Here is a 16075-nt window from a genome sequence, read left to right as displayed (position 1 = left end):
TACAGTGGGAAGTTAAGTGTGACAGACACAATGACTGGCAAACCAGCAGACCCACAGACATGAACAGACAATAACAATAGCCCTCCTGACCTTGTCAGACTTTATAAACATAGTGGTTATTAGACTGTTTTCAATAAATAATCTACTAAATTCTACTTACTATCATTTGTAAAACCACTCCTTAGAAGAGACAATTACCTGGAGAGCAGGGGTGTAGAACAGGTCATGAATCTCACCAGGCTGTACAGGACGGTCAATGAGGATTTCACTGTTGCCATATCCAACAGTTAGCTGCAATTAGAAGGGCCATTAACAAATATATTGACAATGTTGTAGCAATCAAAGGAAAAACAAAAAAGTAATAATCACTTTCAATGCAAGATGAGAATACAAACTAGGAAAGAACACACAGTTTAAGCAATTCCAACTATGAACACACTTAAGTATAAGTATTACTGTACTTTTGAAATGCAAAGCTGCCATTTAAACCAAAGTCTGTTGGAATAAGTGAGCAAATAAGTAAGATTTAATTACCATTAAAAATTCATTTATCATATTTTCAAATCTGTTTATATATTTCATATATAATACACCAAAAAAGCTAACAGAAAACCATGGGACGAGCAACGATGCCCTATAAATTCTAGCTGAAAACTGGAAAGGCTACTAAGGTGGAAAGATTATTCTATGTATACCAAATGTACTTATTTATTTACACAAATGTAGTAAAGAGTAGTACAGTACTATATTTAGGGAGTAGCTGCTTCCCTCTACAAATTGGTGATGGTTTAAGATAAACAAGATATACATAAAACTGAGCAAGGATTACTGCTTGGTGTATCAAATAGGGTACTCCTCCATTTAAGCCTCTGTTCCAGTGTTAGATGATTTCGTTGTTTATCTGAGGAATACCAAGAAGCTATCTCCCTTGGCTACTTTGTGTTACAGGTAGGCTCTAGGCTCTAAGTTTTTCTTTGCCATTAAGTGCAATATTTTAGAGCTGCTTCATCATTTTGCTCAGTCAATCCCTAGGGCTATGGTTAAACCTTCAAGTTGGGATTCGGCTTTGGTACTGCGCAGCCTCACCAGACACCCTTATGAACCTCTACTGAATGCCTCTTAACTCAATCCTCAAGACAGGTGTTTCTTCTATTGTCTCTTCCTAGTGTTTCAGTAAATGTTATGCCCTATCAGGGAAAGTCTGTCATTCTAGCCACTGGTTTTCATTAGGACTTTCAACTGCTCCAGAGTTTTCAGCCAAGAACCAGTCACCTAAGAGGTACAAAGTTTAGTACAGACTCCTTTACAATTCCTGCCTTATCCATCTCTTTACAAGAGGACAATTTCCGCTGGCCAGTGAAGCCATTAGCATTTATCTTTAGTAGACCCAGAGATTCAAACCTGTCTTTTGCCTCCTCCATACTTGCTGCAGAAATGCATCTTAATTCAGTTTCTAACAGACTGTCAGGTTATTTCCCAAGTTTTTTAGATGTTCCACAACAAGACTCCCTCCAGCTGAAGATCAGGGCTCATGAAGTCCATGCTTTTTCATCTTTATTGGTCGTCTAGTTTAATCTGGAGCACTCTGCCATCCTTAAAATGGACACTTGGCATTGTCAGAGCAAATTTCCTAGGTTTCATATAGAGACTTTACTCACAATCTTCTAATATATATATTCATTGATACTGATCATGTTGCCAAGTCATACTGTGTTAGGTAGGAGGGATATAAGCTCTCCATCCTCATCTTCGTGAACCTCTTCCCCTCATGAGTTATGAGTTTTGACACATATGGAGTGTGTTTTTCCAAGTTTCTACCTTAATGCCTCATGAGATTGGAGGATGACCTTTCTTTTAATCACAATCCATTGTTTTGTAAAAGTGCATAAATTACATGAGACAACTTTTGTTTTACAATGATGGCCAAAAACCAATCCTTCCAAAGACTTATGGACTTTTCACCTTGCAGTCTTTTCTTCTCAATTTCCTGTGCTTACCAGTCCTGTTTCATAAATTACAATTCTTGCTATCTGCGATTAATGGGTTATAATGAACATATGCTCTTACAATAAAATACATTTTTCCATACTAATCCGGTAATGCCCTCCCTTACACACACTCTCTTCATATTTAAGGTTGGCATAGAAAAATGAGCCTTGGCAGGATGATGAACATGTGCTGGGCAGGTGCAGTGGGCTCTGTCTTTCAAGCTGATGTGAGTGGAGAGCAGTTTAGATGGAATAAGGTTGTGTTTGTACTAATATAAAAATGTGCTTTATTGTCAAAACATTCCATTTGTTTATTACAATGTGTGTATTTGACTACCCATTTTACACCAAGCACCAAGCAATAGTTTATATGTATGGACATAAAATATATTAAAAACTTTTACATATAAAAAGGTTCAAACTACATGAAAAACAAGCCAAACACATTCTACCCCAATCATTTTCATTCTCTCTTGTCTTTTGAAAGCATTGAGAATTGTTTAGCTTTGCAAAAATGCACTAAAGTTATGGAAAGGCTGTGAATAAAATTCTACGTAAACACAACAGCACAAAAAAAATATACATGCAACCTTACAAATTTACAGACCAGCAGCAGCAGAAGCAGATAAGCTTCATAATGAACAGAATCAAAATTTGTGCTCGTCCCTGAATGAACATCACTATATGGCATTTACAGCCATACTTTCATTCTGTCAATAATTGTGGCTTCGACCGTTTACGAAATTCTCAATATCAGCCTTGTAACTAAATGAAGTGAAGTCTCTATAGGAAAAGCATACATTCATACACGACTCAGTACAGAAGTAGCAACAAAACTAGTTTTTTTTTAAATAACTGAACAACTTTCTACTTTCATTACATTACTATAAAAATACAGATCACAAGGACATTACAACAATTAAAATATTCTATCATTTAAACAGTCTATCATTACGCGACAAATAAGTAATAATATGATAACTGATTCAAGAATACAATATCATATGCTTTACCTGTCTCCCAGACACCAGAACAGTAGTGATGTACGGCGATATGGATTCCACCTCTCGGGATAGCAATGCGTTACATTGTCGGACCACAGACCAGTATCTTAGTGAGGAAGACTGATGAAGCAGTGAGGACACACGGTCTTGAACTGTAGGGTGTGGGGAGGGGGGTAATCAGTTGCACCATGCAAATGAAATGCAATACCATTTTAGTTGGATTAAAGTTCTGTAAAAGCAATGCAGTAGTTGGAGAAGACAAGTGGGTCATATCAGCATTTCAAATAACTACAACTTTCACAGAAGAAAGAAAAAGATAAAAGGTCCCATATAGACATCAAATGAATCAAAAACCTTTTACTGCAAACTGTCCTTATCCAGACAAAAAGAACTACCAACCTAACAGTTCCTGATAAAGATGAACAGATTACCAACAAAAACAAAAAACCAAAACCTTAAGTTTTTATAATGAGACACTTCAAGCCTAACCTTTAAATAACGAAGAATCACAGTACCCACTATGTGCTCTCTTTACAAGAGATACATACCTGATGTACGGCTTTACTCTAAAATTAAATGAAAATCAATTCCCATTTACATTCATTTTTTAGAGAAATTTCTCAATACTGTACCATTACCTCACTAGAGACTATTATGTACTGTACATATTCATATTTTCAAGAGGGGTGACTGACTAAAAATTGATCAAGGGAACAATCTTTCTCTTCAAGAGGCAAAATGAAACATGTCCCTTAGGTGGGGGTTAGCATCCCACTCTCTCACCACCTTTCTCAATCTGAAGCTTCATTCTCAAATTAACTGATTCAGGCCAATTTTGTCTCAACCTAATTTTTAAAAAACCTAATTTCAGTTGAATAGGGTGAAAAGGTATCTGAAAAAAAGAGATGACAATTAGTACAAAATGAGCTGGCCAAGGCCATCACCATTAGCTAAGATGCTACCACTACAGAATTAGGCTCCTTCTCCAAGTATGGTCCTTTTCCTTGAAACTACTTTCTAATCTGAAGCTTGAATTTAAAAATAAATATTTGCCTTCATAAACTATAAAAAAAAATAATTTTATAATATAAATAGCTATTACTAAAACTACTTAAGTGAAAAGGTATCTGAAAAAGAGATGATAATTAGTACAAAATGAGCTGGACAAGGCCCTTACCATTAGCCAAGATGCTACCACTACAGAATTAGGCTCCTTCTCCAAGTGTGGTCCTTTTCCTTAGACTACAGAAAACTACACACAGTAGTTTGGCAAAGTCTTTGCCCAGTTTTCTTTTCCAATTCATACATTTAACATCACTGAAGATGTCACACCTTCCACTCACATAAAAATGATATTTTCATAACAAAATTAAGTTTTATATATATACTTACCAAGTAATTAATTACATAGCTTACATAGCCATAGTTTTAACCATGTGCGGCAGCCTCGCGGTAGCTCTTTGATAGTTACTGTAGATGACAAGCTCTGCCCACTAAACGGGTAATGTTGGAATGATGAAGCTGGTAACATCATTCCGTTTGTGCCCTTGTGTCCAAGAGGGAAGGAGGGAGGCTCTGATTCTGTAATTACTTGGTAAGTATATATGAAACTTAATTTTATTATGAAAATATTTTCATATAAGTAACTTACCAAGTAATTGCATAGCTGAATCCCACATTGATAGGGGGTGGGATGAATGGACATATTCTACTCTAAAACATTAAGGTGTGACAATGACTTTGAAACAGAAAGGATGGCTAGCATTGAAGCAATGCTTGTCGTTCCTTACATAGTGAGAGAGCTATTGCAGGTGAATACTGCCTCTGATTGGTGTTCATCTTAACCTGTAGTGGTGTGGCGGCTTGAGCCAAGGGTCGCCTCTACATAAGTGGGATTCTTGCAATGGAGGGTAGGCCTGATCGCTGACAAGACATATATAATAAGTGCCCTCACCCTGGATGCATTACCAATAAAGTAAACAACCAAACAACGCTGTCACCTACGCTGACAAAAAACACTACCCATCCACTAAGACTGGTGGGCACTCCAGGTACAAAGTACCCCTAGGCTCCCCAAAAGTTTGACACCATACATCAAGGCTAAGACAGAAGAGAGAAAGAATGCTTCCTATGCTTCTTCCCCCAGTACCATGCCAGCCACTGATAATGGCCCCAGGGTACTGCAATTCTCAAACAATGTTTTGACTTCTTTTAAGTAGTGAGATGTTAAGATCGATTTGGGCCTCCAAAAGGTTGACTGAAGAATGAAAGGGACAAATTATGCTTGAAAGCGAGAGAGGTAGTGACTGCTCAGACTTCATGCACTTCCACTTTGAACAAGGGCAAAATATCCTCCTGAATCTGACAATGCGCCTCAGAAATCAGGTCCTCTTAGGAAGAACGATAATGTGTTCTTCGAAAGAAGGTGAAAAGGATTCTTGACAGAACACCAGAGGTTGCTGGATGGCCCTCTGATCTTCTTGGTCCTTTGCAAATAATATCTAGGGCCTCTGATGGAGCAAAGAACCTTTCCTCTTCCTCCAGGCCCAGGATTTCCATTAAACTCTTAAGGTGGAAGGAGCGAGGCCTTGGCTTGGATGGGTCCTTGTTCTTAGCATGGAAACCTAAGGTAAAAGAGCACACTGCATCTCCTTAGGAGAAGCCTACCCTCTTGTCAACAGCTTGCAGTTCACTTACACGCTTTGCAGTCGCCAAAGCTACGAGGAGGTGTGTCTTCCGAGTGAGGTCTTTTAGGGAAGTGGAACAGAGGGGTTCGAAAGGAGGGCCTGTAAGCCACTTGAGCACAACATCTAGGTTCCAGGAAACCAGATCAGCCTCCTCCTGTTTAGAAGTGTCAAATGACTTGATGAGGTCATTAAGATCCAGGTTTGAGGACAGGTTTAGACCTCTGTACTTAAAAACCGAGCACAGACCTCTAAAGGTCCTCAGATAGAGGAGGAAGTCTGCTATTTGTGTTAAAGATGTCTCAGAAGACAAGATGTTATGTCTGTGACACCATCTACGAAAAACTGCCCGCTTCGCTTGGTAGAAGTCACTAGAAGATTATCGTCTGCATTTCATGATAGCTTTCACAGCTGCTCTTGAAAAGTCTTTTGTTCTGACCAGCTTCCTGACAGTCTGAAGCCTGTCAGAGGAAGAGTGAACACCCCTCGGTGGTATCTCTTGAAGTAAGGTTGTTTCAGTAGCCACAGTTTTTGGGGAAATGGCCTCGGGAAGTCCACCAACAGCCAAAGAAGGTCTGGGAACCACTCCTTTGTGGGTCAAAATGGGGCTACGAGGGTCATTGAGACATTGTGGTGAGCAATGAACTTGTCCAGCACTTCCTCACCATGCTGAAGGGTGGGAAAGCACACAGGTTCAGACCTGACCAGTCCTGGAGCATGGCATATGTTGCCCATGCCAGGGGATCTGGGGCTGGAGAGCAGAAGAGATGAAGATGATGGTTTCTTGAAGAGGGAAACAAGTGGCAAACAGGTCCACTGTTGGTCTGTCCCACACTTTCCAAAGGTTGAGACAGACCATGGGATCTAAGGTCCACTAGGTGGGAAGGACCTGCTTCCAACAGCTCAGTTTGTCTGTGAGAACATTCAATTTCCCTTGAATAAACCAAGTGACCAGTGTCACTCAATTTTGGTCTGCCCATAGAAGATGATCCTTTGCTGCCTGGCAGAGAGAAAAGGAATGAGTGCCTCCCTGCTTTCGGATATACGACAGTGTGGTGGTGTTGTCCACATGGACTACCACTGCCTTGTTGTAGACCATGGTCGAGAAGTACTGAAGGCCTAGACGAATGGCCTTTAACTACCTGACATTGATATGACGGCTCCGTTCTTCTGGGGACCATATCCCGGAAAATTTCTGATTTCCCAGAAGGGCTCCCCAGCCTAGATCAGAGGCATTTAAGTAAAAATCTAGGTTGGTGCTCAGACAAAGAAGAGACTTTCCCTGTGAAAGTCTTCCTTTGGACAGCCACTGCTGGAGGTCCAATTTGATTTCCTGAGTGATGGGAAACAGGACAGTGTCTGGTTAGGTTTCCTGTCCCAGTTGGCTTTTAGGTAGATTTGGAGGACTCTCATGTGGAGTCTGCCCAGCTTGAAAAACGTCTCTATGGACGCTAGAGTTGCTAGCAGGCTTATCCATCGATGGGCCGAACAAGATGAGAGGGTGAGAAAACTGTGGATCATCTTGAGGCAGTTGGCGATTCTCTTGGGGGACAGAAAAACCCGAAGTCTGAGAATTGAGAATCATCCCCGAATAGAGAATCTCTTGAGTCGGGACTAACTAGGACTTTTGAAGATTTACAAGTACAAGCAGTCCCCGGTTAAGGGGAGCGCACTCTTCGATTTTTTATGAATATTTTTGAAATTTAAAAAAAGTGGTTAAATGGCTGTAAGACATGAGCAACACCTTCGTTATCACGTGACCAAAGCATTTTTTCGAAATATTAAAACTGATGGGGTTTTGGGCCTCTGGCCCCCACACAGTGAGGTAGGGCTGACGTTTGGCTCCTAATGACTATTGTCATTTTTTCCTTTATTCACCTAATTTATTAATTATTTTGATTTTTATATCACCTTATCTCCTACGTCTGGCAGCGTCTGGCAACAACAATGGCTTGTTCCTTGGTGAATGCGTGGTAAGAGACAGAGTTGCCCCCCAAATGTTGAAAGCGGGTGGTGGGTAACTTTTTATTCTGAGCAATTTTTTCGCTATTTGCGGTGTTTTTTGCCGATTTTTTTTTTTACATCCAGTAACTCTAAATACAATCTATATACTTTCACCTTCAAAAATATGCTCACAGTTGATGAAATGAATAAAGGATGATGAAAAGGGAGTATATGATGACAAGTTCATTATATCAAATCTCAGATAAAATAGTGTCAGGTATTAGGTGCAAGGTAGGAAATTGCAGGGGTAAAGCTCAGGTCGAAGTCTCTGCCAATAGATGGGATACTGATATTTTAATGAAGTGCCAATCGTGTAGGTTTACAGTTAGTGCCCCAGCAAAGTGAATTAGCAATGGAAAATCTCAGCACCATCAATTGAGTGACATAAATATTAAGAAAATTAAACACAACTTTGGCTATGAGAAATTCACCTTACTAACACATCTGTTTGGCACAAGTGAAAGTATAGAAGAAGTTCTTCATTCGAGAGACAAAAAGGCTTGAAAATCAAACTCCAAAGACCAAAAAGACCAAACAAGTGAAAAAAACAACTCAAAATGAGTCAAGAATATCAGCCTGGTAGCTACTAAACTTTTAGTTTCTTAGTTTCAAACCAGGCAACAATGAGTTAGGTGGTACTTGATGATACCCTCGCCTCGAGCAAATAATACCCCTTTTTATAAAGAGGGTGGGGGATGACCTGGAGCCAGAAATCAACCAAAATAATGCTCTAAGATAAGTTTTTTCCACGAGTGCCAAAAAAACACACTTGACCTTTACAGTTGTTTATCTCAGTTTCCACTTTTTTGCACTTCAAACGCGAACTACTTTTTTGTTTTTAAGTCAATTTTAAAGTTAAATATACCATTTGAAAGAGGAAAGAAAGACGAATATTTTTGGGGGGCTAGGTTTTTTCTTAGGTTGACGAGGAACCCGTGATAATCAAATTATACAAATTTGGGGGGGAAAATCCCCCTTGCCCCCACCAAAAAAAAAAAAGGAAAAGTAGAAAAACTCTTCCCATTATTTTTTTCATACTATAGATATACTTTCTGTGTATGAAGCCGCATTGCAATAGCTCTAAAAATGGAGGAGGTGAATAATTTTTTATTTTTTTATGTTTTTTTTTTTTTAATAAAATCCAAAATTATCATCCAATCACTCTCAAATTTTTTCTGGAACATCACCTTATATATATGTATAACATATAAAAATTTCATAAAAATCGGGGCATTATTTCTATGTAAGCATGCGCTCCCCTTAACAGTGGGCTCGGTTAATGGCGATCTGGTTTTACTGCGCTTGTCTAGCGACGAAAATCAAGAATTTTCAGCACCGAAAATCACCGATTTCTGCTTATCGGCGCTGATAATTGGGTACTGGCACCAATACATACCTAACAGAGGCACCAGTAACCGAAAATCGGTGCTTTTCGGTGCTGATAAGCCCGAAAATCACTGAAAAAGTGCTGACAATCACCAATTTTCGGTTAGTGGCGATTGGTTATCATCACACCCTCAGAACGGAACCTCTGCCGATAACTGAGGACTGCCTGTATTCCTTGTTCCTGAGTAAGGCGAAGAATGGTGAGCAAGTCCTTCATGCACTTCTCCTTTGACGGGGATCGAAGAAGCCAGTCTTCCAGGTAAAGGCTGATGTTGATGCCAATCAGATGAAGCCATTTTTCTAGAGGGATGAGGACTCGAGTAAACACTCAGGTGCAGTGGATTGCCAAAGCAGAGAGCCCGAAATTGAAATACTTTGCCCTGGAAGATGAAACTGAGATACTTCCTGGAGTCTGATGGATGGGGATATGGAAGTATGTGTCTTGTATATCCAATGTTATCATCTAATCACCCGGGTAAATGGATGATATGACAGACTGGTTCATCTCCATCTTGAACTTTGTCTTCCTTATGAAGAGACTGAGGGTGCACTACGTCTCAACTGGTCTCCAACCCACCGACTCTTTGGGAACTACAAACAGATGATTGTAGACGTCCTCTCTGCAGGTGTCCTAAACTACTTCTATGGCCTCTCTAAAGAAGGAGAGACAATACTTCCTTCAAAAGGGCTGAATGCTTCTCTGAGCCTTGTGAGTAGGCCGTCAAGATGATGGGAGAAGTGACCAGTGGAGGGTTCTTCATGAAGGGGATGGAACAGCAGAATCTTGACAATCCACCGGTCTGCTCCTATGTGACTCCACTTCTCTCAAAAATGGAGAAGTCTGGCTCGTACTGGGGCACAAAGGACTCCTTGTTCATTTCTTAGGCACAGCCTTGGAAGAGCTTCTTCCCTTGATGGCTCTGGCTGGGAGCCGGACATTGGAGTGAGGCCTGGGTTGCGACTTGGGTTTGCTTCCACGAAAAGGATGTTGTTGAAGCGGAGAGACCACCTTAGGTACAAACGATGAGGATGAAACCTTGGGGCACTTGGAAGACTGTGCTAACAGGTCTCGAGTTAGTTTCTTCTGAAAGTCCGAAGCAATTTATTCCACTATCAAGTGAGGGAAAAGGTGAAGCAAATCCAGAGGCAAATATAATAACACCGACCTCTGCGACTGTGTGACTCACCTGGTGGTGAAGGAGCACCACAGTTCTCTTTTCTTCAGAACTCTGAAAGAGAAAAGGGCCGCAAGTTCTGAAGAGCCATCCCTGATGGCTTTGTCAGTGCACAACAGAACTCCAAACAAATCTGTCGCGAAGTGCTGATCCATGTCCTTGCAGTCTTCAATCTTCTTGGCAAGGGCTCCTACATTCCAGTCAAGGAAGCTAAAAACCTCGAAAACCTTGAAGAGGTTTTTAACTAGGTGGTCCAGCTCTGCTGAAGAGAGCATAACCTTTGCTGAAGCAAAGGCCGAGCAACGGGAAGAGTCGATGAGGCCAGGAAAGTCCCCTTGGGAGGAGGCAGTGACTCCCAAAGAGGGAGCTTCCCTGTTGGCATACAACAAGTACCTCCTCTTCACCAGACAAGAGGGAGGATGGGCGAAAGTAGCTTTACCTTGCCCCCTCTCAGCAGAGAGCCAGTCTCTGATTTCCTTGATCACCTTTTTAGACGATGAGGAAAGGACCATCTTGTGAAGCCTGGAGCTATCTTCTGGGAGGTTCCTCATCAGGAAAGAAGAAGTAGGTGAGACTGGGGCAGCTGGAGCAAGAAAAGACAGAAAACTCACCAACAGGTAGCGAAGGAGAGCTGCATATGCCGAAGGAGGAGCAGGGTCCTGGTTGAACTCCTCTTTTTCTTCAGAAGTAATCGGAGACAGGGATAAGACATGAGCAGGCTTGGAGGCAGGAGCTTTCTTGAGGAAGCTCAAGATTTCTGACAACTGTTGCTTGATGGGCACCAAAAAAGCCTCATCTTGTTCCAAGGTGGGTGCTTGGCACTCTGGAGAAATAGACAGGTGATGACAGGTTGGTGCTGGGCTCTCGGGAGTTGGCAGTGGTGCCAGGCACTCGGGAGATGGCGCTGGCCGCTTGTAAACTGGCGCTGGGTGCTCGAGAGCTGCCGCTGGGCGCTCAGGCTCTAGGCTCTCGGGAAGAGATGGGAGCTTAGACAACGGGGGCACTCAGCAGAAGGGCATTCTGGAGAGAATACTTCTGGCAAATCCCATGGGTGAGAAGAAAGTCATGCCAGAGCAAAGACGGAGGGATCCACAGCGTTGCTGCAGAAAGGCTGTGGACTGCGAAGCGCCTCCTTGTACCGCTTAACAGGCAGAGAAGAAGAGTGGCTGATGTCGTCCGCATGCCTCTTCAATGGCCGGGACGAATTGAGAAAGCACCTGTGGTGCCTGGAATCGGAATTGGAATCCGAACTTAATGACAAATGACACACACCCAGAGACAGGCCTTTCCAGCAGCCTTCTGTCAACACCTGGGTTCGTGCAACAGGCTCGACTGAGAGGGCAACTAGCAAACCCCACCAGCCTCCCTTGGACATCCGGTATGTCTTCTCCTAGGTTTAGGGGAGCAGGACAGTGACTTTCGTCTAGGAGAGCCAGCGGGACAAGCAGCCACTGCCTCCACTTGCACTTCACTAGACACTTTATCACAGAACACTTTGTACATTAGGACTTTCAAGGATGCCCCTATCTCAGACACAGTATGCACTACCAGGTGTAGCTTCTTATCAAACCCGGATTCAAGGTTAGTAAAGGCACTGGGGTCGGAAGCATCAGAAGCCCTACGCTCAGCCCTAGAGGCCGCCCTTCTCTTCCTATCCCTTTCAAGCTTACTAAGGTGAGATTCAACAACCTTCCACTTTCTCTCATCCCAATCCTTGCACCCATCACAAGTATTCTCCTTAGAACATACTTGCTCTCTACAATTACTGCAACTAGTGTGCAAATCATAACATACCTTAATCAATCTAGTTCTACATCCTTCACTACAATAGCAAACACTAGAAGCACTTGAATTAGACACATCTATTTCCAAAAAGCTGACAAAAGCAAACAAAAGTTTGAAGGCTACATAAAGGTGACAAAACTTCACCGAAATCCAGCGAGAAACAACCAAAAACCGGTGAAAAAAGGTTGCAGCAGACACAGCAATGTTGACTGTATGAGGAGCCAAAACAGAATGATGTTAGCAGCTTCATCGTTCCAACATTACCAGTTAAGTAGGTGGGGCTTGTTACCTACACTAACTATCAAAGTGTTACCGCGATTTTTAAATAAAATGCTGCTGCACAAGGTTAAAATTATGGCTATGTAAGCTATGTAATTACTTGGTAAGTTACTTCTATGAAATACTGATTTCAGGTGGAGCCAGTAGTTAACAAGTCCAAATACTGTATTATTGTTTATGATCACCTTAAGACTATTACTGAGGGGAGATTTCCTTCTAAAATCCTCAAGTTTCATCTTAAAGATAAGCCATGGTTTAATGCTGTATTTAAGCTTGCCCACCATGCCTACCATGAAAAATAAAACTTATCATTTATGAAGGAACAATTGATCAGGCTTTATGTGGCGTAATTTCACTGAGTATAGAAGTCAAGCTCAGGCTGCCTATGAGAGAGCTGAGAGAACTTATAATGTGAGTGTGGAGGAGATCATCCTCTCCAGTGGGGATGACCATAAGAGCTGGTCTATCCTCAAGTCATCACTCTTTAGAGTTTATTCAAGCATCCCTACTCTTGTAGGAGATTATGGAACTGGTGTTTATTGCCTTAAACAGAAGTCAGACCTTTTGGCTAAAGTCTTTGTAAGCAAACAGTGTGGTGAGTCCTTGCTGTTGCATCAGTCATGCTTACCAGAGCCTAAGTTGTGTTCAATGGCTTCCAGGTTTCGAAAAGTCAAATTTTGTTCCAGGGCCTTGAAAATTAAGGCAGCATAGACCCTAATGGGATCCTTTTCATCTTTTTTTAAAAAGACTGCTGATTTCATTGCTCCTAAGATTATTACTGTTTTCAAAAGACTAGTTAAACTTGCAAGTTAGAAAGAAAAACATTGCTGCACTGCCTAAAGGACTAAGTCTGCTTTCATGCCCTCAAAAATATATGCCAATCTCAATTAACCCTGTTTTATCTAATGTTTTTGAAAAGCTGCTCTTTAACCATTACAGTTTGGGTTTTGTAAAGAACTTGGTGCATATGGTGCTTTCTTGTCAATATCTACCATCTTGCAAAGTGTTCTTACTGAAGGTGCATTGTTGGTTTAGATTTTAGTGCAGCCTTTGACTATGAGTCATAAAGTACTTATCTACAAGCTAAGATCTTATCTACTACTGTACAAGCTAAGCTTAAGTACTGTTATTTCAGAGCTACTCTTCTAGCTGTTGTTCCTTCTCTGCACCTTAGGTCTGTGGTTGCAGAATTCCTGAACAGAAACCTGGCATGTATTCATGAGTGGGGTAGGCTCTGGGACATGTAGCTTAACCCTTCTAAAACTCAGAGTATGATAATTAGTCAACCCAGAACACTTTTGCCTTTGCATCTTGATTTACATTTACAAAATTCGGTTTTAAACATTGGTTACTCTTAAGATTTTAGGTGTAACTTTTGATAAGAAATTGACTTTTGAGAAGCATATTCATAATAGTGCCTCCTCTGTTTCTCAAAGAGTCTATCTCTTGCAGAAACGTTTTAGAATGTTTTGGGATGAAGCTATCATATCGAAATGTTTTAACTCCTTTCTTCTTCTTTGTTTGGAGTATTGTTCTCCAGTGTGGTTTTCAGGTGCCAACTCACATCTCAAACTCTTGGATATAGTTATGCCATCAGTCAAGTCTATTTTGCCCATTCTTAATGTTGACTTGTGACATACAATGTACAATAACATACATCCCCTGCACTCTTCTCTACCTGACCTAGCTGTGTTGCTTGCAACACTAGGTGGGCTGCTGCTGCAAAGTATGTTGTTTTCTAGCATCTGGGTTAGTACTACTCAGTTTACTAGGAGTTTTATCTTGGCTACAACTAAAATGTTGAACAATTTACTTTGTGCAGTTATAGAATCTTATCTCTAAATATTTAGGCATGGAGCAAATTCATTTCTGCTCTCTCCTGACATCTCCTGAATTTCAGGTGTGTTGGTTTTATTTTCTATTCCCTACTTTTTTTATTAAACACCTTTTCCCATAACCCGTCTCTCTCTGCAGGCTGATTTCCCTGTGGAGCCCTCTTAGGTTTACAGTCTGTTGACTCTGTCCACAAGTGTTTTCAGCTGAAGAGTTAAAGAAAGTAGTTAGTGTTACTATTCAGTGGCTACTTCAACAGCTTAGTATGGCAACTCAGTAATTACTTATTTTGAAAGTCTTTGGTAAAGTGACAGTGATCCGTGATGGCCTGGTTATTTTTGTTTTGCTGTTTTCATCTTCACCATACATTTTTCATTTTCCTCCTACAGTTCCTATTCATTCTCTTTATTTCATTGTTGCCTTTCTTTTAACCCTTAAATGCCGAGCCTCTATTTACAAAAGTGTCTGCCGTATGCCGGCGGGGTTTGAGAGTTAGCGCCGAAGAGGAAAGAAAGCTTTTTTCAAAAAATCACAGCACGCTAGTTTTTAAGATTAAGAGTTCATTTTTGGCTCCTTTTTTTCTCATTGCCTGAAGTTTAGTATGCAACCATCAGAAATGAAAAAAAATATCATTATCATATATAAATATTGGAATATATGCCAACGCAAAAAAAATTTCATATATAATTGTATACAAATTGCGCTGTCAGCAAAACAGTTGAAGCTAATGAGTTATTTTTTTTTTTGTTATATTGTACACTAAATAGCGATGATTTTGGTATATAACAAATTGTAAAACGATCAAAGCAACACAGAAAATATTATCACAAAATGATGCATTAATTCATAACGCGCAGACGTAAAAAAAAGTTTTTTTTCAAAAATTCACCATAAATCGAAATATTGTAGTAGAGACTTCCCGTTTGTTGCACAATGAAAGTAAATGATTGAATATTACTAGAATGTAAGATTTTTAACTTACAATTGCATTTTTTTACCATTTTGGTTGAGTCAAAGTTGACCGAAGGTTGAAATTTTGGCACTTATCGTGATTTATATGAAAATATTTCAAAACTGATAAAAGCTACAACCATGAGTTATTTTTTTGTTGTCTTCTACATGAAATTGTGCACATTTTCATATATAAAACTTAAGTAACGGCTAATAGAAAACGGTGCAAAAATTACAACAAAGTGACTAAAGAAATTCTGAGATTTTCAGCAGAGTTAGCGCACGCAGACATAAGGAAAAATTTTTTTCAAAAATTCACCATAAATGGAAATATTGTGCTAGAGACTTCTCGTTTGTTGCAAAATGAAGGTAAATGATTGAATATTACTAGAATGTAAGAGTTTTAGCTTACAATTGCATTTTTCAACCATTTTGGTCGAGTCAAAGTTGACCGAAGGTTGAAATTTTGGCACTTATCGTGATTTATATGAAAATATTTCAAAACTAATAAAAGCTATAACCATGAGTTATTTTTTTGTTGTATTCTAAGTGAAATTTCACACATTTTCATAACTAAAACTTTATGTAACGGCTAATAGAAAACGGTGCAAAAATTATGACAAAGTGACCAAAGAAATTCTGAGATTTTCAGCAGAGTTAGTTAGCGTTAAAGAAAAAGTTTTTAAAATTCACCATAAATCGAAATATTGTGCTAGAGACTTCTCGTTTGTTGCAGGGTAAATGATTGAAAATTACTAGTTTTTTAAAAATTCACCATTTCATAAATCGAAATATTGTGCTAGAGACTTCTTTTTTGTTGTCTGTTGCAAAATGAAGGTAAATGATTGAATATTACTAGAATGTAAAAATGAAGGTAAATGATTGAATATTACTAGAATGTAAGAGTTTTAGCTACAATTGCAGTTTTCGACCATTTCGGTCGAGTCAAAGTTGACTGAAGGTTGAAATTTTGGCACTTATCATGA

At 40.0% G+C, this 16075-nt stretch overlaps 1 protein-coding gene across 6 annotated transcripts in view; it reads right to left on the bottom strand.

The window, feature by feature from the left end:
- The window catches only part of LOC136829761 (probable phosphorylase b kinase regulatory subunit beta), a 119925-nt gene that overhangs the window by 15633 nt on the left and 88217 nt on the right, over positions 1 to 16075 (bottom strand). For 4 of the 6 annotated variants that reach the window (XR_010850484.1, XR_010850485.1, XM_067088627.1 and 1 more), the window contains 2 exons: positions 3002 to 3144; positions 199 to 291 (listed from right to left, as the gene is read on the bottom strand). Coding sequence is in view for 4 of the 6 variants with exons in the window: in XM_067088627.1 (XP_066944728.1) it covers positions 199 to 291; positions 3002 to 3144 (236 nt within the window). In the remaining 2 variants the exon portion in view is untranslated. The remainder of the gene's footprint in view (positions 1 to 198; positions 292 to 3001; positions 3145 to 16075) is intronic. The other 2 variants (XM_067088637.1, XM_067088655.1) reach the window with 1 other exon arrangement.

This window comes from Macrobrachium rosenbergii, chromosome 4 (genome assembly GCF_040412425.1).
Source record: "Macrobrachium rosenbergii isolate ZJJX-2024 chromosome 4, ASM4041242v1, whole genome shotgun sequence".
Classification (NCBI taxonomy): Eukaryota; Metazoa; Arthropoda; class Malacostraca; order Decapoda; family Palaemonidae; genus Macrobrachium; species Macrobrachium rosenbergii.
Note: the sequence above shows the minus strand (reverse complement) of the source record. Positions and strands in the feature narration are given on the sequence as shown.